Source organism: Panthera tigris, chromosome E1 (genome assembly GCF_018350195.1).
Source record: "Panthera tigris isolate Pti1 chromosome E1, P.tigris_Pti1_mat1.1, whole genome shotgun sequence".
Lineage (NCBI taxonomy): Eukaryota > Metazoa > Chordata > Mammalia > Carnivora > Felidae > Panthera > Panthera tigris.
In genome coordinates, this window is record NC_056673.1 from 16,755,245 (window position 1) to 16,773,644 (window position 18,400).

General features: G+C 37.0%; 1 protein-coding gene across 12 annotated transcripts in view; it reads right to left on the reverse strand.

Moving 5' to 3' along the window:
* EFCAB5 (EF-hand calcium binding domain 5) overlaps nt 1–18,400 on the reverse strand; it is a 188,083-nt gene that overhangs the window by 146,035 nt on the left and 23,648 nt on the right. For 8 of the 12 annotated variants that reach the window (XM_042966610.1, XM_042966608.1, XM_042966609.1 and 5 more), the window contains exons 3-7: nt 17,472–17,555; nt 15,503–15,525; nt 14,886–14,935; nt 14,204–14,266; nt 12,715–12,799 (exon numbers count right to left, since the gene is read on the reverse strand). In XM_042966610.1, the coding sequence (XP_042822544.1) occupies nt 12,715–12,799; nt 14,204–14,266; nt 14,886–14,927 (190 nt within the window). In that variant the 5' untranslated portion in view covers nt 14,928–14,935; nt 15,503–15,525; nt 17,472–17,555. Of the gene's footprint in view, nt 1–12,714; nt 12,800–14,203; nt 14,267–14,885; nt 14,936–15,502; nt 15,526–17,471; nt 17,556–18,400 lie in introns of those variants that run through there. The other 4 variants (XM_042966607.1, XM_042966606.1, XM_042966611.1 and 1 more) reach the window with 4 other exon arrangements.

An 18,400-nucleotide genomic window follows, 5' to 3' on the forward strand; every position in this document is an offset into this window, starting at 1 on the left:
TAGCTGCACTTCAGGGATAAGACAAGCTCAGGGTCTCCATGCTGCTCTGTCATCTTAACTCCTCTCCTTTGCCCAATAACCACTTTTAAAGTGCCCTTTAACCACTTTTATCCATATTGCATAGCAGTAGTTGTTATTCGTTGATGCATGTATTTTACTGTATGAATATACCATAATTTTTAAATTCATTCTACTAATGATGGACATTTTAATAGTTTCCATATTCGACTAGAACAAAAAGTTGCCATAATCATTCTCTACATGTCATTTAGTAGACATATAGATTCACTTCTCTAGGAGTATAAATGCTGATCATGGGGTACATTCAGCTTTATAAATAGTGCCAAACAATTTTCTGAAATTGTACCAGTTTAGATTCCCAACAGCAATGTACGAAAATTCCTGTATTCCATATCTTTGCCAACATTTGGCATTGTCTGTTTTTTAAGTTATTCTGCTGAACACATAATTTTATCTTGTGATTTTAATCTGCATTTTCCTGGTAAATCATAAACTGGAACACATTTTCCTCTATCTATAGGCTATTTGAATGTTCTCTTAAATGAAGTATCTGTTTATATCTATTGTCCACTTTTCTGTTGGGTTGTCTGTCTTATTGATTTGTAGGAGTTTTCTATATAGTCAGATGAAAACCTTTGATGAACAAAGGTATTGTAAATAACTTTTCTCATACCTTGCTTGCCTTTTCACTCTCTTAATGGTGTTTTACGATGAACAGGAGTTCTTAATTTTAATGTCTACTTCTGAATTTTTTTTATCATTGGTATTTTTTGCATTTTGCTTAAGAAATCTTTGCCTACTCCCAAGTCATGAGAATATTCTCCAATGTATTTTTCTAAAATGATTTATTGTTTTATCACTCACATTTAGATATAAAATACATGTAGAATTTATTTTTGTGTGTCAGGTAAGGTAGGACTCAAAATACATGTTTTCCATTTGGCATCGTTATTGAGAACACCTGTTTTCAATACAGGACTTTCAATTGGACTATTCTGTTCTACTGGCTTGTCCATCCTTGTGCCATTATCATGCCATCCTAATTTTTGTAATTGTCTTACAAATCTTGATATTTGCTGTTATAAATCCTTCCACTTTGTTCTTCAAGATTTCCTTGGCTTTTCTGGATCTTCTGCATTTCCACATACATTTTAGAATCAACTTGTCAATTTATACACATACAGACATATACAGAGAGCCCTGCAGAAATTTTGATTAGAATCACATTGAATTTAGAGGTCAATTGAGGGATAACTACTATCTTAACAATATGTATTAAATCTTGTAATTCATGAGTAAGGTGTGTATATTCATTTATTTGAACATCGTTAATTTCTTTTGGCAAAGCTTAATAGTTTCAGTATAGAGGTTTTGCTCATTTTTGGTTAGATTTATTTCTAGATAGTTAATGTTTCTGATGCTATTAAAATGGTATTTAAAAGTTTTTATTTTCTAATTATTTGTTGCTAATATATATAGAAATATACTTTTTTTTGAGAGAGAGAGCAAGCGTGTGCATGTGTGCAGGTGGGGGAGGGGCAGAGAGAGAGGGAGAGAGACAATCTTAAGCAGGCTCTATGCCCTGCATGAAGCCCGACACGGGGCTTGATCTCATGACTGTGAAATCATGACCTGAGCCAAAATCCAGAGTTGGACACTTAACCACCTGGGCCACCCAGGAACCCCTTTGTTTTCTTTCTTAAAGCCTTTACTTTGAGACATGATGGAAAAATCTCACAGGTACACATAGAAAAGTAAGACATGATCACAGTGAAAAGTGAAGACAATCTAACCAGAAACCTTTAATGCTTGTCAGTGAATGTTGAATCTAAAGTTCTGAGTGTGACATGTTATGGGACTGAAAGGAATGGTAATTAGCTTTCCTCTCCTTCTTCTTTACCTTCTCCTTCAAAAAAATCCACACCAACCAGGGCACCTGGATGGTTCAGATTATTAAACATCTGACTCTTGATCTCAGCTCAAGTCTTGATCTCAAGGTCGTGAATTCAAGCCCCATATTGGGCTCTGTGCTAGGCATGAAGCTTACTTAGAAAAAAAAAAAAGAAGAAGAATCCACACCAACTTTCTCATAATCTTTCTCAAGAGCGCACCCATGTCTTCATGGGCCTCAGAAAACTCTCCTTCCTCCAAACCCTCACCCACATATCAGTAAACAAGGCATTCTTGACATTAGGTCAAACTTGTGGTTCAGGTGAGCCCAGGTTTTAGCAATGGCTGTGGTGTTCAGCATGCATAAAGGTCACTGTACTTTGGCCAGGTCTCCACCAGGTACCATAGTGGGAGGCTGGTAATGAATACCAACTTTGAAGCCAGTGGAGCACCAATCCACAAGCTGGATGCTACACTTAGTCTTGATGGTGGCAATGGCAGCATTGACATCTTGGGCAATCATAGGCAGCAAGCCATATATTTGCCATGGGGAGGGTCACATTTCACCATCTGGTTGGCTGGCTCAGAGCATGCCTTGGTGATCTCTGCTACAGAAAGCTGTTCATGGTAGGATATCTCAGCAGAGATGACAGGGGCATATGTGGCCAGAGGGAAGTGGGTACAGAGATAAGGCACCAGGTTGGTCTGGAATTCTGTTAGATTAGCATTCAGGGCTCCATCAAATCTGAGGGAAGCAGTGATGGAAGACCAATCTGGCTAATAAGGTGGTTAAGGTTAGTGTAGGTTGGGTGACAAATGTCATAGATGTCCTTGATGTCTACCATGAATGCACAGTCAGAATGCTCCAGGGTGGTACGGGTAGTAAGGATACAGTTGTAGGGCTCAATTGCATCTGTGGAAACCTGGGGGGACTGGGTAAATGGAGAACTCCAGCTTAGAATTCTTGTCATAATCGACAGAGAGACATTCCATCAGTATGGAGGTGAACCCAGACAAATACCACCTCCAAAGCTGTGGAAAACCAAGAAGCCTTGAAGACCTGTGCACTGGCCAGCCAGTTTCTGAATTTGGTCCAAGGCAAGGCCAATGATCTGTTTGCCAGTGGTGTAGTGACCTCAGGCAGTTATTGGCAGCATCTTCCTTGCCTGTGATGAGTTGCTCAGGGTGGAAGAGCTGGCAGTAGGTGCCAGTGTGAACTTCATCAATGACTGTGGGTTCCAGTCTACATACATCATCCTGGGCACATGCTTGCCAGCACCTGTCTCACTGAAGAAGGTGATGAAGGAGTCATCTTCTCCCCCAATGGTCTTGTCACTTGGCATCTGGCCATCGGGCTGAATGCCATGTTTCAGGCGATAGAGCTCCCAGCAGGCATTGCCAATCTGGACACCAGTCTGGTCAATGTGGATGGAGATGCACTCATGCATGGTGGCTATCAGTAAAAGGTGCTGGCAACAGGAGCAGACAATGGGTCCCAGTTACCATCCCCAATAAGCTAAGAATCAAGATAAGTAAAACACTCATAATTGTTTTTTTTGTGTGTTGTGTATTGACTTTGTATGTAGAAACCTTGCTAAATTTATATCGATTGCCTTATTCAATTATGTCATCTGCAAAAAAAGAGATATTTCCACTTTATTCTTTACAATCTTTATAACTTTATTTGCCTTATTGCACTAGCTAAAACCATGGATTTTTTTAGGAAAATAATCTGTTTCTAACACACGTTAGAAATTAAAACATATTAATGCAAGGACTCTGTGTTGGTTACTACTGATCTCCTAGTGGTTAGAACAGTGTCAGAAACATACTAAGAACTCAAATACTTGATAAATGAATAAATGTGTTTAAAAATATTATGGGCATTGGAATCAGAGATACCAGTTTCAAATTCTACCTCTAACATTTCCTAGCCCTGTGATTTAGAACAAATTACTCAATTTAGACTCAGTTTCTACTTCTGTGAAATGGAAACAATAATTATACTTTGCAGGATAGTCACAACGAGAAAATTATGTACATATATGAAATTATATATACTAAAAAATCTATACTTATTATTATTATTGGATGAGCTCACACAGAGAGAATGTCTAGAGTGAGAAGAGGACCAAGAAAGGAATCTTATGCAACATTTTTAAGGTGGAAAAGGAACACTTATACAGGAGTCTGAAAGTCTGAGAGTGGGAGAAAAATAGGATAGGTTAAAATTGCAGAAGCCATAAGAAGAGTTTCAAGAAGGATGTATTACTAAATATTGTTTTGTTTTGTTTTGTTTTTAATTTAAGTAGGCTTCATGCCCAGCATGGAGACCAATGTGGGGCTTGAACTAATGACGCTGAGATCAAGACCTGAGCTGAGATCAACAGGACGCGCGGTGAGCCCAGCGTCCTCCTATGCTGCCATCCTCCCTCTATCCTAGACCTGAGCTAGACCTGAGCTGAGATCAAGAGTTGGACTCTTAACTAATTGAGCCACCCAGGTGCCCCCAAAAGGATGTATTATTAAAGACCCTTTCAATTTCAAGCAATAGAAATCCATCTTACATAAATTAAAAATGGAATGTATTAGCTTCTATAGCTGGAAAATCCAGGAATATGACTATTCTCAGGCATAGCTGAAATCCACTTCTAATTTCTAATTTGCTCTACTGAATTAATTTTTAGGCAGGTTGTCCTCACATGTTGTTAAAAATGATCAACAGCAGCTTTAGATTTGCATAATCTTTATAATCATTGACTTAAAAAATCTGCCATTAAAATTCCAGTATTAAAAATCTGGGAAAAGTTTTACTTGGTATAAATTATATGCCTATTTCTGAACCATCCACAGCATTGAAGGGGTAGTAAGTATTCTGATTGATCAGGTTTGGATTACCACCTATCCCTGGAAATAAAGGGGTGGAGTCAGCCCCATCTAAGCCAAAGGGATTAAGAAGGACAGGATGATAGTTTCCCAAAGAGACATTGGACAGACAAAAAAAATTATCACTGTAGAGGAAGTGGTAAACAGTGTCAAATACTGCAGAAAAATCAAATGATATAAGAAGTAGAAAATATACTGGGGTGCCTGGGTGGCTCAGTTGGTTGAGCGACCAACTCTTGATTTAGGCTCAGGTCATGCTCTCGCAGTTGGTGAGTTCGAGCCCTCCGTCGGGCTCTGCACTGACATTGCAGAGCCTGCTTGGGATTCTCTCCCTCCTCTCTTTCTGCTGCTTCACCCCTGCTCTCTCTTTCTCTCTCTCTCTCAAGACAGATAAATAAACATTTAAAGAAAAGAAGTAGAAAGTATACATTGGATTTAGCATCCAGTTGTTCTTCACTGACCTTAGGGCAATTTCTGTGATAAGAATGGAACCAGGACTTCAGTGGGTTGAGGAGGGACTTGGGGGTGAAGTGTAGACTAAACAAGTGGACAATTATATCAAGGAATCGGACTGTGAAGAGAAGGATTTTCTTTAAAGGTGGGATAGTCTTGACTATATAGAGAGAGTGAAAGAAAGGAGCCAATGTAGAAAGGAAAACAGAAGCTACAGACGGGAGATTAGATAATGGTCCTTAGGGTCTGAGGAGATATGAGAGATTGAGATCAAGAATATATAGTAAATTTGGATGAGGTGTTTCCTACACTATATTGAGGACATTCCCTCTAATAGCCTCTATTTTTTTGTGGAATAAAATAAATATTGCTAAAACCAACAAATGGTGGGATCATAGGTTTGTGCATGATAAAAGTTTAAAATAATTTTTGTGGAAGTGGAAAGGAGCAGAAAACAAACACCTAAATGGATTTCCAAGTAATACAGAATGTCCATCTGAGATGGAAGACTATATCTTTATTGGTGTCAGGACATAGAATTGTATGACTTTTTCCTAGCATTAACTGGCTACTGGGCTCTGGGTTCCCAGGACCTAGCTAGCTCAGGCTCTGAACAATAAGCTATCAGATGGTTTGTTTGGTTTTTGTTTTGTTTTGTTTTGTTTTGTTTTGTTTTGTTTATGGATGCCGAGGTGACTGGAATGAAAAAGTTAATGGGAATCTTAAGTTTTTTTCTGACATGGTCATGGAGATGAAGTTATTTCAGGCCTTTTCAAACATTATCCACTAGTCAGTTTGCTTCTGTGTGCTGGAAAAGAATATTAGTGCCCAGCTGAACCACAATAGGATCAGGGCCATTTATTGTTAAAGTCTTTTGTTTTTGATGCAGGAGAAAAGAAGAAATAAATATGAAAATTATTTTTATACTCATTATTTTTAAGATAATCAGAAAGTAGTTACTGATTCATGCCTCAACCATTAATAACTCTCAATAAATATTAGTAGTGCAATAAAAGGCAAGAGACCAGAACCTCCATAACATAGAGCAGTGTTTTTTTAATCTTAATATTAAATATTTAAGACCTATAAGTATAATGATATAATAAATAGCCATATATCTGCTCTTAGCTTAAGAAAAAAATTACCTAAAAAAAGAAAAAGAAAAAAATTACCTAAATATTAAAGCCTCCCATATCCCCCTACTTTGATAGAAACTCTATTCTGAATTTCATGTTTATCATTTCTCTGCAATTGTTTATATTGTATCTAAACAATATAATATTGTTCTTCTTGTTTTTAAACCTTATAAAAATTATTTCATACCATGTGTTTTCTGCAACCTTTTAATACTTAATATTATGTTTGTAAATTCATCTGGAAATTCATCATTCAGTGCAGCTCTAGTTCATTGATTTTTTTAAAGTTTTTATTTTAATTCCAGTTAGTTAACATACAGTGTTACATTAGTTTTAGGTGTACAATATAGTGATTCAACTATTCCATACATCACCTGGTGCTCATCATGGCAAGTGCACTCCTTAATCTCCATCACCTGTTTAACCCCATCATCCCACCCTTTCCTCATCTGTTTTGTTTCTTAAATTCCTCATGAGTGAAATCATATGTATTTATCTTTCTCTGGCTTCTGTCACTAATAAGTGAAATACAGTATTCACTTATTATATCCCCTTATATTAATAAGTATTATAATAATACACTCTAGTTCCATCCATGTTGTTGCAAATGGAAAGATTTCATTATTTTTTACCACTGAAGAATATTTCGGTGTATACTGATAACACATCTTCTTTATCCATTCATCTGTCGACGGACACTTAGGCTGCTTCCATAGTTTGGGTGCTGTAAATAATGATGCACACGTTCATGTATCCCTTTGAATCATTGTTTTTTTATTCAGGGTAAATACCCAGCACTGCTATTGCTAAATCATAGGGTAATTCTTCTTTAACTTTTTGAGGAACCTCCATGCTGCTTTCTACAGTGGTTGCACCAGTTTGCATTCCCACCAACAGTGCACACAGGTTCCCTTTTCTCCATATCCTCGCCAATACCTGTTGTTTTCTGTATTGTTAATTTTAGCCATTCTGACAGGTGTGAGGTGGTATCTTATTGTAGTTTTAATTTGCATTTCCCTGATGATGAGTGATGTTGAGCATCTTTTCACGTGTCTGTTGGCCATCTGGATGTCTTCTTTGGAGAGATGTCTGTTCATGTCTTCTGACCATTTTTTAATTGGATTATTTAGTTTTGGGGTGTCGAGTTTTATAAGTTCTTCTTATATTTTGGATATGAACCCTTTATTGGGTATGTCATTTGCAAATATCTTCTCCCATTCCATAGGTTGCCTTTTAGTTTTATGGATAATTTCCTTCACAATGCAGAAGTTTTTTGTTTTTTGTTTTTTGTTTTTTTATAGTCCTAATAGTTTATTTTTGCTTTTGTTTCCTTTGCCTCAGGGCATCTATCTAGAAAAAAGTCGCTATAGCCAATGTCAGAGAAAATACTGCCTGTGCTCTCTTCTAGGATTTTTATGGTTTCTGGTCCCACATTTAGGTCTTTAATCCATTTTGAGTTTATTTTTGTGTATGGTGTAAAAACATGGTCCAGCTTCATTCTTTTGCATATTGGTGTCCAGTTTTCCCAACACCATTTGCTGGAGACTTTTTCCCATTGGATATTCTTTCCTGCTTTATTGGAGATTAATTTACCATTTAATTGTTTATTTCTGGATATTCTATTCTGTTCCATTTATCTATGTATCCATTTTTGTTTTGATTGCTACAATTTTGTAATATAACTTGAAGTCTAGAATTGTGATGCCTCTAGCTTTGCTTTTCTTTTTCAAGATTTCTTTGGCTATTTGGAGTCCTTTGTGGTTCCATACAAATTTTAGGATTGTTTGTTCCACTTCTGTGAAAAATGCTGTTGGTATTTTGGTAGTGATTGTATTGAATGTGTAGATTGCTTTGGGTAATATAGACATTTTAACAATATTTGTTCTTCCACTCCATGAGCATGGAATGTCTTTCTATTTCTTTGTATCATCTTCAATTTCTTTCATCAGCATTTTAAAGTTTTCAGAGTACAGGTCTTACACCTCTTTGGTTAGGTTTATTCCTAGGTTTTTGTTGTTGTTGTTGTTGTTTGTTTGTTTTTTGATACACTTGTAATGAACTTCATTCATTTTTCACTGCTTCATAGTATTTCATTATATGACTATTGCAATGTATTTATTCATTCTCATTTTCGGTGGGGAGCTATCCACAAATATTTCAAATTCGTTTCATTAATTTATTTAAAATTTCCTCTAGCTTAATTGAGAATACTCTGAAGAATACTTTTAAATCCTACCTAGCTAGATAGTATCCATCTTTCTTCCCAGGAAAAAAATAAGTAGTCTATAAAGAAACTCTTGAAAAGCCAACATTTCATCTGAAGAATGTCTTATGTCCAATAGTAAATAGTATTTATGAACCTCCTCCCAATTTTTGATTTGCTCTTTGGCTAATTCTTTTATCCAATATGGGGGAAGTGAGGAGGGTAGTATAATGCTCTCCCTAATCTCTCAGTTGGATTTGCAAACAAATTAACCACTTTTTTGAGTGTGAAGGGATGTTTACACTCTGGTTGGGTACAATGCTTACTAAGTGTGAAAGAGAGCAATTCTTTAAAGTCTACAGGTTCTGGGGCACCTGGGTGGCTCAGTCAGTTAAGGGTCCGACTTTGGCTCAGGTCATGATCTCATCGTTTGTGGGTTCAAGCCCCATGTCAGGTTCTGTGCTGACAGCAAACAGCGTGGAGCCTGGTTCAGATTCTGTATCTCTCTCCCTCTCAGCCCCTCCCCCGCTCACACTCTGTCTCTGTCAAAAATAAATAAATATTTAAACAAATTTTTAGGGATGCCTGGGCTACTCAGTTAAGCATCCAATTCTTGGCTTTGGCTCAGGTCATGATCTCACGGTTCATGAGTTTGAGCCCCACATCAGGCTTCAAGCTGACAGTGCGGAGCCTGCTTGCGATTCTCTCTCTCCTTCTCTCTCTGCCCCTCCCTCTCTCATTCTCTCTGTCTCTCTCTCTCAAAATAAATAAATAAATAAATAAATAAATAAATAAATAAATAAAATAATTGAAATAAAATTGAAGTAAATTGAAAAAATAATTTAAAAAAACTTTTAAAGCCTGCGGATTCTAATGTTACTCTCTTTGCTTTTTCTCTCTCGGACATAACCCAAAGAGGATCCTCTCCTGTTTTAAAGATACTGCTACAGATGTACAGCAACTTGATATCTACCCATCTGCCACGGCTCATTTGTACACTCACACATGAATTAGGACATTCTGCATCTTGCTGCAGACTGCTAGTGCTTCTCTAGTGTGTTTGGCTATTATAGGTTGCTAAGCAATAATCCTAGTGTTTGCACTGACATGTAGAATAGAAGATGTGTATTTGGTTACAACTCTAGTCAAACACTTCTCTCTTAGAGCCATAAAACCAAGAAAAGAGGAGGCACAGCAATAGCAGGGTTAATAAATCAGGATTCTAAGCAAGCCTAACTGCAGTTCCCTTTTGATTGAGCGACCTCTGAATTCAAGGTTCATAAATTACAGCCCCAACTGCCCCAAGGGCAAATTAATTCTGAGGTTCAGTTGAATATAGTTTCAAACAGGTATAGGGTTTTTTAGCAGGTCTATGCGTGGACATTCCTAACCCTTTCACAGACTGACTGATTCGTTTATACATTCACTCTAATAAATATTTATAGATGTCTCACTTTGTGCCAGGAACTATGCTAAGCCCTGGAATTCTTTTTCAGGATTATCTTCCTAAACTCTTCATAGTATTAAGAGCCTTTCACATTCTTCCTCGACATGTATACCTTCAACCCTGTATTAATCTACCTTCTAACATGCAAAGACTTATTCAGGTACTTTGGGCATAAATGCTTTCAACTAAATAAGTAGGGACATAAAAGAATTCCTTGTTCATATTTTGAAAGGCCCAGCCTTCAAAGTGACTTTTACCATTTCCAGCACTTAGTTCATGGCCCCCTGCTGGGCATGGCCTCAGTACCACCCTATTTAAGGACATATATAGGAATGAATTATAATCCACATTATAAGCTTTAGCAGATTCTTTCTTCACAAGAGGGCTTATAACATTAGTAGGACTGTCAGCTGATTAAACTGGTGCAAATTGACCCAGCAGGGCTACTCAAATACATGTGTGATGTTCTCCTTAAATATAGGTCCTGTCTTAAACTCAGCTGGCTTGATTTTTTTTTCCACCTGGCTTGATTCTTAACATTTGTACATAAGGAAGAATGATTATAAAGAAACAAGGAGGAAAAGAACCACTATCAAATACTATTGGAATTAGGATTCAATAACTATAGGAAAATGTATTTTCCTACAAAATTGTTAATCTTAGGGCTGTGAAATAAGAACAGAGTTGAGAAAATATATTTTCTTTCTTTTCTTTTACTATTTTATTTTTAAGTAACCTCTATACCCGACATGGTGCTTAAACTCATAACTGCAAGATCAAGAGTCACATGTTCCACTGACTGAGCCAGCCAGGTGCCCCGAGCAAACACATTTTCAAAAAAAGATTTCTCAAAATGCAAGTTAAGTTCATACCCTGAAATGTATGATGACTAGGGTAAAGAAATGAGGAATTTTCATGGTACATTTAAACACAATATTTTCTTTGCAAAGATACATACTTGAGTGCGTTCTGAGAGCTGCCTGACAAGATAACATCATTTTAATTTTGAAAATATATAACAAGAATAAAGACACTTCCTTTGATATATTGAAATTGCATTAACAGTTCCTCTTCCCACTTCTCACACGCACACACAAACACACACACACACACACACACACACACACACACACACACATTTACAAAGGGAGATTTAGAATATTAGGGCTTAATAGTGCCTGGTCACCAAATAAATAAGTACATTGCCTTGCAACTGATATTGTAATAAGCAACTGCAATGTTTTCAGTATATAACACATACTGGGATGCACAGATTTAAACAAAACACACTTCCCTATAGCACAAACTGAAAAGCTATAACAGAAATTGAAAATACAGGAACAAGAAATAACACAAACTCTTGATTGATACGTTTTCTAGAGAGGTAATAAATTACATGATGGAATGCATGCGTGAGTGTTGTATGTGCAAATTTGGCCACAAACTGATTAAAGTGAACATCTAATTAAATTTATAACAAATTACCAAGATCCCAATTCTGTTTGGCATATTTAAAATGAAAGAGTTCATTTAAAAACCTGGCTGAGGAGCACCTGGCTGGCTCAGTCAGAAGAGTATGTGACTCTTGATCATGGGGTTGTAAATTTGAGCCCCACCTTGAGTGTTAGAGATTACTAAAAATAAATAAATAAACTTTAAAAAAACATGGCTGAAATGATTAAGGTAAAGGCAAAGTATATGTATGCAGCAATGGTGATGGAGGGTGGGAGTGAGGAAGAAGTAAAATCAAGAAATTGGGGTGGGTGGAGAGGCAGGTGGAGAGGGACTTTCTGAGAAACTTTTTAAAAGTTAGTGAAGCTATGAAAATAGTACAAGTTTATAATAAAAACAGAGTAAGTGTTGGAAAATTTGGTTCTTAATGTGTATGTATTATAATGTGTGTTGATAAGAAGAAATAGTAAATAACTGCTTTTAATTGGTTTAAGAGACAGAAAACCCTTTGGAGAAAAGTAAGTACCTAAAAGCGGTAAGTAGCACCCATATAACAATTTATACTTTAGAAAATGCTTTAAATAATTATTATGGTAACTTGGCCTAGCATTGCCTAGCACATACTTAACACTTAATACTTGAAACTGAACAGAAGCACATTTCAATTAATTAAAATTGTTAAATTTCAAATATTGTAAAGAATTTTTTTGGTACAGGATTTCACTAAGTATCTAAAGTTTGAAGAACTGCAATGAAAGGGATGACTGTCTTTCCCACTTGTGTTTTGTCTTTGATCTGATACACTTCCAAGATGCATAATTACGTGGGATATGGGCTAAGGATGGGGCTAGAAATCAAACACAATAAATGTGTGGTCAAGTACAGAGGTAAAAAGGAGAAACAAACGAACAAACAAACAAACAAAAAACAATAAGCAGGCCAAATCATTTGCGTTCTTCATTTAATGTTTTCATTAATGGGTTGCCTGCTATGTATCAGTCAGATCTCAGCTAAATTTTCTCTTTAAGCACAGGATGAATAGTCATAAAGTTGCTTCAAAAATATTAATAGATGATGAAGGGAATACATTTTAAACCATTTCCCAAATTGTGTTTAAAATACCCCTGAGACTATATTTTTTTAAGGCAAAATCTTAAGGAATGCATCCCCAGTGAAAACACAATTGTTTTAAATTCCATTGTGTAGGGGAAAGGCTAGTTCTATACCTTGGGATTTGATTTCATCTGTTGCTGTTTCTGGCACATTGCTGCTGTTGTCTAATGCAGAGCTGCTTGGTACGCTCTGTGAACTCTGAAAAGAGAAAAGAAATCCCAATTGTAAAATGAGTTACTTTTCTTCAAAGTTGCATCAACCCTCCCAATTAAAGAATGCAGATAAATGACTTACAGGAGTTACCAGACATATGTTTGATTTTTCTAGGATTTAATGCTGTGCATTAGAAGCAAAGACTGCTTACTGCATTGATAAGATAAAATACATTGGTTCAACATGTCATCCCATCTTTCTATGGCTAACAAAGTGATATGCAAAGAATATTATTTCAGATGTACATTAATCTTCAAATTATACAATACTTTCTAGAAACAATATTTGAGACCACTGCAAGATGAAAGTGGACTTTTGAAAATGCTACTGTTTTCTTCTACTATTAGAATCATCTTCTATGTTTGTGGTAGAAAGAAAAATATTTCATCTTAATTGAAATTAAAGGTTAGTTTCATGAATAAATGGTGGAAAAATCATTTTTTGTATTCATGTTGATGTAATGTTAAAAGAACGATAACAATATTTTTAAGACTCATATTATTGAATTTAATGGTGAATCCATATAACTATTTTCTTTTTTTTAAGATTTTTTAAAGTTTATTTATTTTTGAAAGAGAGAGAGAGAGAGAGAGAGAGAGAGAGAGAGATTGGGGAAGGGGCAGAGAAGAGAGAGAGAATCCCAAGCAGAATCTGCAGTCAGCGCAGTCAGATGCAGGGCTCCAACTCATGAACCATGAAATCATGACCTGAGCCGAAATCAAGAGTCAGAGGCTTAACCAACTGAGTCACCCAGGAGCCCCATATAACTGTTTTTAATCGCATCCCTTTTTCTATAGAATATTCTTCCTCATTGAAGTCTTGTATTCAAATAAACACAAAGTTACTTAAATTATTAATATGGAAATTATATTTTCAGAATGAATAATGAAGTTATCCTAAAAACTGGTGGGTTTTGTACTTGGGGTAATGGTTCTGACCTTAGAATGCAACCTTTATTTATCTATAACTTGTAATAGCTTTTCAAAAATAATTTATCTGTCCACAGACACTTTCTGCAACTGTCTCAGATGAGTCAGCTTAATGGTTAACATGAATTTGCTCATTTCCATTTGGCATTTTATTTATCCTTTTGGACATCCACATCTTTTCCTTCCTTTTGTAAAAAAAAATTTTTTTGAGAGAGCAAGAGGATGAGTGGGGGAGTGGCAGAGGAAGAGGGCAAGAGAATCTTAAGGAGGCTCCACGCACAGTGCGGAGCCCAATGCAGAGCTCAGTCTCTCAACATGAGATCATGACCTGAGGTGAAATAGAGTCTGATGCTTAACTGACTGAGGCACCCAGGCACCCCTCTTTTCCTTTTTCATAAGAAAATTAATTTGACCAGTGTATTCTCCAGCATTAACATCTGATTATTTATGAAAACTCTACCTCAGTAGGGACTTTCACTTCAGTTGCTTCCTGTTTCCTTTCTTTCTCTTCTTTTCCATTTTCCTGAAATGGAAACAGTATTAGTAAGTGGGATCCAAAAGAAGCTAAAGATAAAACTAACATCTTATACTCTAGTATAGCAAACTTTTTATGTAAAAAAAATTACATAATGGGCAAACATCATACCAAATAAAATCACACAAAGTAGCCATATTAAAAATTCAAACAAGCGGCGTCTGGGTGGCTCAGTCGGTTAAGCGGCCGACTTAGGCTCAGGTCACGATCTCGTGGTCCGTGAGTTCAAGCCCCGCGTCGGGCTCTGTGCTGACAGCTCAGAGCCTGGAGCCTGTTTCGGATTCTGTGTCTCCCTCTCTCTGACCCTCCCCTGTTCATGCTCTGTCTCTCCCTGTCTCAAAAATAAATAAAACGTTAAAAAATTAAAAAAAATTCAAACAATAACAGACATGTTATAAATGCCAACCAACTAGAAGGTTACTGTAACCCAACTATTATTTGAACCCCTTTTTCCAGTACTTTTGTCATGACCTGAGGCAGAATACTTTGACTAAAAAGAGAAGTAAGTAAATGATAAAATATGATCTTGCATCTCAATTTTCTCAAGAATGTTAAATCTCAAATCCTCTTATAATTAAATGGCTAGAAATCTATGTAAGCCAAGTACCTGAACAGGTTTGGATCCCTCTTGAGATGCTGGCTCACTCATCTGGACCACTAAAAGGTATCATCAAATATTAGGGAACACTATTATCAGACCAATATTAATAACAGAAAGAAAATATTAAACAACAAAAAGTACTGTGGGAGACCAAAGTCACTCCCAACCCCCACTGCATCCCACCATTCTATTGAATGGTACTAAGTTCTCAACTGCTAAACTTTTCAAACTGTACTACTGTTACTGCTGTTGTTACTGACCAAACCTAGATTAATGCTAGGCTAGTGCCCAGGGAGACAGGAAAGCTCAACCATAACAATCACCACCATTATCATTTTAAGAAAGAAACACACACACACACACACACACACACACACACACACACACACAGCAGCAGCAGCAGCAGCAGCAGCAGCAGCAGCAACAGTAATGCAAGTGAAGTTTTAAAAACATTATTATCATCATGGGGCACCTGGGTGGGTCAGTCGGTTAAGCGTCCCGACTTCGGCTCAGGTCACCATCTCACGGCTTGTGAGATCGAGCCCCATGTTCAGCTCTGTGCTGACATTCAGAGCCTGGAGCCTGTTTCAGATTCTGTATCTCCCTCTTTCTCTGTCCCTCACCTGCTCACATTCTGTCTTCCTCACTGTCAAAAAAAAAATAAACACAAAAATTAAAAAAAAATTTTTAAATATATTATCATCCTTAATAATTTTTGAAATAACAAGATTAGGTGAAGTGAAACTCTGATGGCTACCCAATTCATCATGTATGAAAGGCATACAGATATTAGAATAATAATCTCACTACAAAGCATTTTTCTGAGTGGGGAGTTCTGAGAGGAATGTGATTTATCTTGCTTATTTATTCATATTAAGGAATTAAAGTGGATAATTATCTGATGCTTACTTCATTGCAAATGACTACAGTAATCAAAATTACTGCTGTGCCAAAAATCATTTAAGAATTTGTGTATATTTAGGCTAGGTGCTATGTAAAAAGTAAATTTTATATACACGGCCTTTGCCTCTAGGACAGTTACAATCTAGGGACTATTTAATTTAAAATGGTTTCTTTAAACTATGCTAGAGTATTTGCATGTCTTTTTATCAACACATGTTCCAGCAGAATAAACCAGAAGTACTGCCTTTGGAGACAACAGATTCCAGCACTTAAGAATAGCTGCCTCAAAGCCTTTTTGAAGCAGTTCATAAATAAGTAATATAAAATAGATTTCTTTGGTAGGTCCCAATTGTACATTCTCACAGCCTGCTTTCTTTGCTTATGGTGTCCATCTCCTGAAATTACTAGAAGCTCCCTTCCATTTCTTTTAAAATCAGGGTTTTTTTGATGCACCCAGATAAATTCAATGCAATAAATCATTATTGGGTGACTTCTATATGCAAGCATTGGGGTTAAAAAAGATAAATAAGACCTGTGCTCAGGGAGACAGGAAAACTTCCTTTGAAGAGTTCCTAGTTTAGTGATGAAAAAAAGGATTTACAGGTGCAGTTCCATCTGCACAGTGCAAAAGCAGAGGTGTTAAGGAACACACAGGAGTAAGCAATTAATTTTCCCAGGGAGTTCAGGGAAGTTTTCATAGAAAGATTTCTAAACTGGATTTTAAAGGACTAGTAAGAAATTTTTGTGTAAAGGAGTGGGGAAGGGTATTTGAGGCAGAAGGAACAATACACACTAGGGTATAAAAGTTCAGGAAGTGAAGCATTCATGTACAGAGCTTAGTTACATAAAAGAAAATAGCAGAAGATGAGGCTAAAGAGGTAACTTTTCAGGGCACCTGGATGGCTCAGTCGGTTAAGCATTTAACTTCAGCTCAGGTCAAGATCTCATGGTGCATGAGTTCAAGCCCTGCTTTGAGCTCTGTGCTGACAGCTCAGAGCCTGGAGCCTGCTTCAGATTCTGTGTCTCCCTCTTTCTCTGCCCCTCCTCCACTCACACTCTGTCTCTCAAAAATGAATAAATGTTTTTAAAAATTTGTTAAGGTAACTTTTCAGTCTATAATGTTTATTCATGTGAAATCAAGGAGGATGGACTTTACTCTGTGCTTTTTAAGCACAGGACAGATGTGATCAAATTGGTGTTTTTAAAAAGTTAACTCTGCCAGCAATGACTAGAATTATGAAGGATGGGAGGAGGGTGCGCAGAATAAAGGTAAATTTTGCACCCGTAAATGTTGCACGTTTCAGTGCCCCTCACTCTAATCTACTTTCTGCTAGACATTGCCAATACCCTAACTACATCCCTTCAGCTTCACTTTTCAGTACATATGAATGGTCTCTGACTGCAAGCACCTGCAATTCTGTCTGAGGGCTTGTGCCAGTCCAAATGTGGGATGGCAAGAAGTGCCTGAGAGTTGATATCTTCTAGGAGAAGCCCTCAGCCAGTGATGAATAGGAAGCTGCATAGAGTCCCATGGGTGGAACATATCTGTCTCCCAGAGTTCCCCAATGGGATAGAGCCTTAGTTGCCTCAGTGAAACCTGCCTAATAGTACAGGCTTCCCTCACTTTCCTGTATTACTTCCCTACTCCCTTGCCATTGTTTCCTGGAACCACCTCCCAAATGAACTTACATTTAACTCCTTGGATCAAGGTCTGTTCTGAAGGAACCTAAACTAAAACAGATATGATCATCAGGATTGGGGGCAAAGTTGGATCTAAAGAGAAAAAGAGAAATAGTTAAGGTTCACTGAGTGTTTTTTCATATTTATAAGGCTGAATGGATCATGATGCCATTAAATGAAATATGGAAAGGAGAGGAAAACAGGTTAGAGGAATGATAAGAGTTTGAGTTTGTAGGTGTTAACACATTTAAGATACCTGCTCAATAGTCTGATAGAAGTTTGCAAGCAGTAAGAATCTTCATGCCACTGAAATATATTGTGACTGAAATATATTGTAGGACGTTATGCAGAATCAAGTCCATTGGATAATGATAGAAGCACTGTCCAGTCTGAAGTATTAATTTGCATTTTAGTTACCCACAGTGCACAGCATTATTCACATCTCACACACCCCACTCATGAGATTCCAGAGTCATCCTACTTAGATTGTCAGCTCTGAGGCTGGGTTTTTGTGAATCTGGTAAGGGCCTTTCACATGCACTCCCAATAGATTTATAAATTGGTGAATTGCAGCATTTGACATCTTGATTGGCAAGACTGTCAGTCATAGATGAAAGGGTAGCTAGTTATCCTTGAGGAAGAGGTTTCTCAGTATAAGAAAGTAATCATACACAATTCTGATTTGTCAGACTAATAGAAGATAAGCATTATCATATAGCTGGATTTCATGAATCTTAAATCCCTGGGTACTGACAGAAAGACGCATTTGCAGGAAGATGCTAGTGGAGCTCACCCAATACGAGTATCTTCTAGGAGATGAAAAAAAAAAAAAAAGCTAAGGATAAACCCTTGCTGATGAACACTTAAAGGTAAGGCTAAGAAAGAAAAGCTAGTGTAAGACAGATAACTGCTGAGAATGGCAGGAGACTCCTGCAGCT